This window comes from Charadrius vociferus, unplaced genomic scaffold (genome assembly GCF_000708025.1).
Source record: "Charadrius vociferus isolate BGI_N301 unplaced genomic scaffold, ASM70802v2 scaffold365, whole genome shotgun sequence".
Classification (NCBI taxonomy): domain Eukaryota; kingdom Metazoa; phylum Chordata; class Aves; order Charadriiformes; family Charadriidae; genus Charadrius; species Charadrius vociferus.
The window spans coordinates 78,473-87,075 of NW_009648559.1; the positions used below are offsets into that span (position 1 = coordinate 78,473).

The following is an 8,603-nucleotide window of genomic DNA, read 5'->3' on the forward strand; positions in this document are numbered from 1 at the left end:
GGGGCAGGGCGGGGGGCGGGGGGCCATGGTGCCGGGGGGGACACAGGCAGGGCTCGTGTGGCTGGAGTCCCCCCGTCCCGCCGGCAAAGGGGGCAAAAGCGGCCCTGGCGGGGCGCTCGGTGCCAATCCCCCCCATTTTTGCTCTCTCCCCCCTTGGCTGCCTGGTTTCCCCTGCTCCCACTGCAGGGCGTCCACACGTGAGCAAGCCCGAGGCTGCCACCCTCGCGATGCAAGTGGGAAGGAGGCATCCAGCCATGGGCAGGGGTACGTGGACGCCTCCATTTCAGCCAGCCCTCCCCTCTCCATGCTCCCCTCCTGCTTACCCACAAGGGCCCCCCCGGCGAAAGCCATCAGCAGAGACACCACAATGCCAGCTGCCTGGAACCCTCCTTGGACACTGGGTGTCCGCGACTGGTACGTGCCAGTGAAGTCAAACGCCTTGATGAACCTGCCGAGAGCAGAAATGGTGCGGATTGCTCCTGGCAGGAGATCTTGGTTGGCTCTGGAGGAGCTGTGTTGCCCTGCTCCCTCAGGGACTCCTCCCTAGCCCCATCCCTCTTCTGCAATGGACCAGGAGAGTGTCGCAATAACACGGAACACCGCTTGCTTCCTTCTCCTCTGGCCCCTGGCAAAGTTTTACCTAGGACGAGCCCAAAATGTAAACATTTGTTTGGTACCTCAGACCTTCAGCCTTACCTGACCCCCCAAACAATGCAGGGATGGAGGGAGGAACACTTCCCACCCACTGTGCCCCTTATGGCTCACTTTTTGAGGCCGTCAGAAGTCAGCTGCAAGAGATGAGTCTTTTACACTTCAGTAAGCCCAACACAGCCAGTGCATCACATGTTTTTGAGGGGGAAAGAGGCAATTCTGGACAATTAACAAGGGCTGTGGATTGCTCCTCACTCCCAGCCCAAGAAACCCCAAGTAAAATATATTCTCATGGAAGAGTTTCAAGCTGTCTTACCCTTCCTTTCCATATACATCCTCCGTGGCTGCAGCTGCAGTGATGGCCCCCACAATGCCCCCAATAAGGCCTGGCATGGCGTGGAGGTTGTGGATGCCGCATGTGTCCTGGATGTGCAACCTGGACTCCAAAAAAGGCTGAAGGGAAGGGAGGTAGAGAGAGATCAGGGACATGAGCACAGCCCTGGAAAGGATTAGTTCCTTCCATGGAGGACTGGGATAAGCAGAGAAGGAAGACTGCTATTGTATCCCATTAAGGAGCTAAGGGCTTGTAGGCAAAGATGTAAGCCAAGCTCAAGATAAAATAACAACATATGCTCCAAACACTCTCCTGGTGGGAGACTGAACCTTCCTGAGCCTTTGGGGGTAGTAATGGAGTCAGAAATGCATCTCCATAAGGGATGGTGGAAAGCAAGGACCCTCAAAGGGAATTGAATCCATTCCTGGTCTCCTTAGCAGGACCAGGGCTGCAGACCCCCAGAACAGCACTCACCGTGAGGTAGACATACCCCACTGTGGACACGATGCCACAGATGAACCCAACAATGAGGGAACCATATGGAGTCAGCATCATCTCTGCGCTGGTGCCCACGGCCACGCCGCCAGCCAGTGTTGCATTCTGGATGTGGACCTGCAGAAGTAACGGCCCTGTCTTGGCATCTTGGGGAGATTACAATTGCTTAGGGATGGTGCAAGTGGTAAAGTGGGAGAATCAGCTCTGAAAATGCTTCCAGAGGAAATATCAGGGCCCATTTTCCTGCTTGTTGGTAAAAAACAAGAGGAGGAGAAGAACAGGCAGCCTCTGTCTGTAGCACAGGCGCACATAGACTCCCACTCCCCGTACCACACACATTCTTTGCATCCACAAATCTGGGTGGGGAGTTGTGATGAGATGGAAATTGTCTCACCCATGTGTCATGCAAGCTCTGCTGTCACAGAGACATGTCACCCACACACATAACACGTACAAGTCAGCTCCCCGATTGCTCATGAGCTGCCGCACAGGCCCAGCTCAGCTTGCTGGAGAGCGCTGCCAATCATGGCTTTGCAACATGCCCACCAGTAGCTCTCCAGGCAGAGCAAGTCCAGTCCCTGCTGTGACTTAGGTCCACCACATGCAGGGCATCACCCTGCACCTCAAGCACTGCAGGACTCGCTTGCTTATTCAGTACAGCCTCTGGGTTTCTGCCTGGATGCTGGTTGCACCATCATGCCCTGAAACCCTCTGTTCAGTGAAGGACAAGTGCCAATTGTTTCCTGGACTCTCAGTCAACCTCATTTTAAGTCCCCTGGGCAGCGCAGGGTGCTCTGCTCCCAGCTTACCATGTCAAGCTTGCCTTTCTTCTGCAGCATGCTGGAGAAGGCCATTGTGGTGAGGACACAAGCGGCCAGCGAGCAGTACGTGTTAATGGCAGCACGGTGCTGGGCATCCCCGTGGTCAGAAATTGCTGAGTTAAAACTGGGCCAGTACATCCATAGATACAGGGTACCTGGTGGGATGGGGAAGAGGGGACAGAGAAGAGAAAGGGAAAAGGGAGAATACAGGGATTGAAGAAAACCCTAAAGAAGATCTTTCTGCACAGAGGGAAGTTAAATCTCATAGTCCTGCTGCCCCAGAGCTGCACCCGCCATGATGGGAGCAGCATCAGGAGGTGCTGGCAGAGAGCAGGATTCAAAACACGTCCTTGTCTTCCCAGGCACCATCTCAGCTCAGCCACTGATGAAGGGAGCTGAGTAGCCCTGAGAGGTGGAAGACCAGGATACAAAGCTTCTCAGCCCCAGATCCTGGTTTCAGTTTGGTTTTCCCAGAGACACAGGAGGCACCAGCCCTCTGCAGCCAAGTGGTCTGCATGTACCAGCACCCCCAAGGTGGGGGCTGACTCACCAATCATAGCGAAGAGGTCGGAGTGGTACACAGACCCCTGCTTGTCCTTACTCTGCTCCAGGTTGGGTCTGTACAGGATACGTGTCACTGTAAGGCCAAAGTAGGCTCCAAAGGTGTGAATGGTCATAGAGCCACCTGCATCCTTAACCTGCAGCCATGGGAAAACAGAGGTTCGCTTGTGCAATCACCACTTGTTTTGGAGCTGAGGTCTGGTTTGCTTCATGCCCAGCTTGTCTCCCCACCCATCCATCAAGACTGCACTCAGTCATGGGAAAATAGGACAAAAATCCTCTGGTCCTGCTATCTATCCTGCTTGTTTAGTCCCGTGCATGGCCATGGCATTCCTCTTAGCTTCCCCTTGGAAGGTGTTGAAGCAGAGGGGAGTTTCCCAATGGCAAGCGGGTTGCAGCGATAGCCAGGTTGGCTCCCATGCACACTCAGGTCTTCAGGAAGCTTATTTGCCTTCTAGCCTTCCAAGCCCTATCTCAAAGGGCGGGAACCCTGCCTCCATCAGCAGACATCTCGTTCTCTTTGTCACTTGATTTCCTTCTACAAACCCATATTCCAGCAGGGAAATCAGATGCGAGGGAAATCTGAGGCATGAAGAGAATGACTGGCCCTATGTGCTAAGACTCCCTCTCTGCCTCGGGATCTGCAGTGAAGGGACCTGGTGCTCTTGAATTGCCAGGCTTGTGTGTAAAACTCCGGGAGATCTCCCTTTTCAGGGAAGTACCCCCCACTGGCCCGCTCTTTGCTAATCTGTCTACTTTTTCTGCCTGAATTCTTTCATTTCAAATACTTATGAAGGCAGTGGCTTGGTGGAGCCATAGCAAAGGGAGACAATTTGGAGAGACACGGAGAGGAAGGAGCAGAACCAAGAGGGTGCTGCCTAAAGCCTTACGTGAAGCAGGTTGAGGAGGATGTACTCATTCACCGCAAAGAGTGTGACTTGAAACAAAGTCATGACGAGGAGCTGTATGGGGCTGGTTTTGCCCAGGATGGCCCCAAAGGCAATGCACACAGAGCCCACACAGAAATCAGCATTGATCAGGCTGGAAAAGGGGAAGGATAACTGTAGTTTAATAAGGAAATACTCTTCTGTAACTCATCCTTACCCACCCCGTGCTCTAGAGATCCCACCCAAAGATGAATAGGTGATTGGGAGTCAGTCCTGGGTTTCCCACTGACCTTCCTCCCATTCTGATATACTGTCCAGGAAAGGTGCTTTCCTCCAAATTATTTGACTAATGTGGACTATGTATGGTGCTTGGCTTGGGACTAAGGGGTGACGCTTGTCTCACATTTCCCTTTGAGCAGTACCACCACCATAATGGCAAATACATTTGGGCTCAAAGGTGGAAAGCAAGTGGAGATATGCAGAGGAAAGACAACATTTTAGAAACTCATTTGCGTATAACAGATGGACAGGCACTGCCAGCTGCTTGGCTCCCATCCCAGCTCTTCCACTGGCCAGTCAAGAGGTGGCATCCCAGAGCCCATCTCCTCCTTACTTCTCAACTCCAATGAGGATCTTCCCGCTCTTGAAAGAGTGGAACCAGCCTTGCATCAGGAGAGCCCACTGAATCCCAAAGGCAGCAAGGAGGAAATTGAAACCCACAGCGCCGAATCCATAACGCTTGAGGAACGTCATGAGGAAGCCAAAGCCCACAAAGATCATCACATGGACATCCTGGAAAGCTGTGTAGAGGGAAGGCACCATCAGCTCTGTGGGGACAGCAGGGCTCTGAGCGCTGTTTGACGTCGGCAATTGAAGGAAACTAACCACATCAGTGGCAGTAGGGGGGGAAATTTAAGAGAAAATATGTGTTTGTCCTATGTCCCCACATTTCTAAGTCTGACAAAGGCTCAGCTTTCAGAAACTGGCTTTTATTTAAAAGGCTCAGCCTTGAAAGTAAAAAATGTTTACTAAAAGCTGCATGCAAGAGAACACTGGAGACCAATGCAGTGTACAAAGGAAAACATTTTTCTATTCAGATTTTTTTTTCCCCTTTTGTAAAAAACTCAGAAAATGTCCTGTAAAACGAACAGTGAAGTTTTGTTAAAAACACATGAACGGTCATTTTGGGTAGGTCCATCCAACGCAGGGTCCTGGTGATGGTTCAGAGCAAGAAGAGGTCAAGAACAAGGCAAGCTTACAAATATATTTTGAAAATGCCACTGAAATCAGTGGCAAAATACCCTTGAGACCAGGATCCCACCTTGTGAGATTTTGAATACTTAAACCAGAGAGACCCAGTTCTTCCCACACATGCTCAGACCTGTAAACTCGAGCCCCTCAGATGCCCTTCCCCGGGGGAAACCAAACCTGCGTGAGCCTCTTGAAAGAACTTCTTGGTGCAGTAAACCTGCTGTACTTTTTAATGCTGCACGTTTCTATCAGATAAGCATCGCTTTGCAATTAAGTGAGCTGAAATGCTACATACTTAGAAATTGAACTATGCAAACCCTCACACCAGAGGCCACTTTGACCATGAAAAGAGCAGGAGACCCAAGGCTGGGATCCCCCACAGGAGACTCGTACCAGCAAACCCCCAGTGTAGAACAGGTAAACACAACATTGACAGAGCTACGCCAGCAATTTCTGCATTATGAAGTGCACAAACCATTACAACCACTATAACCAGCAATGCCTGTGCACCTCAGAGAAGGCACAAAATCATGGCAAAGGAAATTCAGTGACTAAGAACCTGCTGTACTCCAAACCTGTGCTGAAATCCAGCAGCCCCAGATCTGCTCCCGCAATGACAGTGGGATTGTATCTGCTGCTTCCACTAAGGGCTGGGTGAGGATTTGGGTGAGGTGTAGCTCTGCAGAAGCCGTGGCTTTTGTCATTCGGTGCTTTACAAGATCTTGCAACTTGTTTAAGGATGAGCATTTGGACAGGTTCCAGCAATGCAACGCCATGTTGCAGAGGCAGGTTAATCTCCTTGTTTTTAAAAATGCCCCCCATGCCTATGAAATCACTCATGAAAAAAGGAAGGAGACAAGATCTGCAGCTGACACTTCAGTAGAGGTCACTTCAGATGCACTTCTCCATATGTCCTAAGAACCAGTCTTCCTAATTCTGGTTTTACCATACAATCCCACAGACTTTCTCTTTGCAGCTGTATTTATTCTCCCTACCTCTCTTTTCCAGTGTAAGAAGCAAAATACACTGCTAGAATTATCTGCTGCCATTTGCATTGTACATTCCCACTTTTACCCTAAAAGCAGAAATGCACAGGTCAAGAATTAAAGCTGCAGACTGTGTCCCCTCCAAAAACACAGAGGATCCCCACTGTGTGTTAGACCCTTTACAAACCCAGGAGGAAAAACAGGTCTTTCTTCAAACTGCACCCAGTCTAAAGCCTTTTTCTAACCCTTGCGTTTGTTTTCCCTTGGGAAGAATAACATTGGCATCACTCAGAGGCAGTCCAGGCGCTGCCATGCCCTAAAGGTTTTGTGACCCTGCTTTTGCTGGAGGACAATTGCCATCACTATTGAGAGGAAGTGTTTGGGCTTTGGGAATGCCACCTGTGCTGAAGAATCTAATTTCTTTTCCCCAGAGAGTAGATGAGTCACCCATTAAGGAATATCAATGTGTGACTCAAAATAAGAAGGAATTGTCACATTGACTGGACCTGGCAATGGGCACCACTGACACAACTGTGCATAGGCTTCCCTCTGCCTGCCTTCCCAATCATCTCTGGGCTTGGAGGACCTCTTGGTTTGTCACTCCTATCCCACTGCCATTGCGGACAGGTCCTATGGACAGCAGCAGTCACAGACACGTTAATACAAATGATCCTCAGGTGTTCAACCATCTCACTCTCTTCTGAGCAGTGCTGGATGGACACAGGGATCAAAATGCCAGGGCTTGGCTGCCTTGCCATGTTTGTCCGTCTTTGCAGAGAGAGAATACTTATGATTAGACAGTGTGCTTTTGGGCATGTGAGCCCTTCCTCGGGTCTGAAACAGAAACGTAATTCAAAGCTGAACTGAGCTAAGCAGTTGCTTATAGGTTGATTTAGTTGTGTGAATCCATGCAGCCATTTGAGGGGGCATATTTGGCTCTGTGGAGCAGGGGTAGGGTATGAGGACAGAAGAGAAGTCATGTCCTTAGCTTATACAAGATCTTTCTTGGACCCGTGATGTCCTGCTAGCACATCCTTGACAAGAGCAGCCCCCAGGCACTGCTGCTGCTTCACATCAACTCACGTGGGGTTAGTCCCAAGGGCAGATCTTGAGGGAGAGCCCAGGGCAGCCATGGACATACGCTAACTGGAGGCTGTCTGAGCAGCAGGTTTCTGTAAGCAAATCCTTTTCTGAACTAGCTAATCCTCAGCAGCTACAGGTTTCTATAGCTCCTTTGATTTAGCAGGTGTTTTTAATGGAAATGTTCTAAATAGATGCATGACTCAGGCCTGTTGCTTCCTTGGAAACAATTGCCTACAGAAGCAGCCTGTTCCCAACGGCTCACAAAGATGACCAGCCCTGGAGATCAAAGCCGGCCAAAGGCACCACCTGGCCAGAAGGGCTTTAACCACCTGAATAATCCCCGTGGCAATATGATGCAGTGACCCAAGAGCCCTGGGAACCTGGCAGGTTAGGAGGACTCCGGCATTGAAATGCCAGTAGCTAAAGGGTAATTTACTAGTGAGGGGGAGGACGTAGGAAGGGGAGGAAGATGTCACAGGATCTCGACAGCCGTTCCTCCGTATGCACAGAAAACCTTGCTCTGATCCAGAGCCGAGGGAGGGGGCAGCAAGCCGAAACTTGCAGGGTGCTGGGAACACGTCAGCCCTATTTCTGGAAAAAAAGACATCACGTACTGGTGTCACAGTACCCTGCTGACAGAGCCCCAAGAGCACTTGGAGGGCCACAAGGCTTTTCTCTTGCTCCTTGGTGTACCAGCCTCAAGGCAAGAGCCCGACTTTCCAGCAACTGGTGGAGACATTGCCTCTGCCAGGCTCTGCCATGGGATGGGATGGGATGGGATGGGATGGGATGGGATCAGGACCAGCCAGGACCAGAACTAGGCTTCCCAAATACTCACATGGGTATCGGAAGTAGAAATCATTCTCCATGTCGCTGGTCAGGTTCATCTCTTGTTTCTCTTCCTCCCAGTGTGCATCAGCTTCAGGGCTGAAACGCACGAAGACCCCAAAAAGGACGATCATGGCCACCTCCCAGAGGAGGCAGACGAGCGGGAGCCGCCAGCGCATGTACGTGTTCTTTGCCATCCCCTGGTGCCTCGGCCGCTCCATCCACAGGGATCCCCGGGGGCACGGCAGACCGCGTCAGCCTGTGTCCCCCGTGCCTGGCCAAAACCAGCGACATATATAGGTTGGAGAGGGCAAGGTGGGGCCCAGGGAGGTGCCTGGGGCAGGATCACGTTTCAGAGCGCGGGACCTTCGGCAGCCTTGCTCCTCTCAACCCTCCTTCCTCCCCAGGAGGAGGGACGGGTCTCAGCACCTTTTCTCCGAGCTGCTCTGAGCACCTCTGAGCCCTCCCTCCTGGGGGACGCCTAGACTTGGAGACCAGTACGAGCGGGGAGTGGAACCTGGGCGTCCTGCCCCCTGCTCTGCTCGGCCCCACACCCCTTCCCTCCCTCTTGCAGGAGCTCCCTGACCCCCACCGCCCCGAGCGCACTCCCTCCCTGCACTGGGTGCTGCTCTCCCCACCCCCCCCGGGCTCTGCAAGCACCCTTCCCCAGACAGCACCCAGGGTGAAGGCAGGGTGCCCCTCGCTC

General features: G+C 51.9%; 1 protein-coding gene across 1 annotated transcript; it reads right to left on the minus strand.

Annotated features, from left to right (window-relative positions):
• Nucleotides 1-323: 323 nt before the first annotated feature.
• Nucleotides 324-8,118, minus strand: RHCG (Rh family, C glycoprotein; the record flags this gene model as incomplete). Its single annotated transcript, XM_009886148.1, has 8 exons — nucleotides 7,908-8,118; nucleotides 4,363-4,549; nucleotides 3,753-3,903; nucleotides 2,852-2,999; nucleotides 2,290-2,456; nucleotides 1,460-1,597; nucleotides 968-1,104; nucleotides 324-448 (listed from the first exon to the last, which is right to left on the minus strand). Coding segments are annotated over exons 1-8 (1,264 nt in total), but the record flags the coding sequence as incomplete, so codon positions are not given.
• Nucleotides 8,119-8,603: the final 485 nt, after the last annotated feature.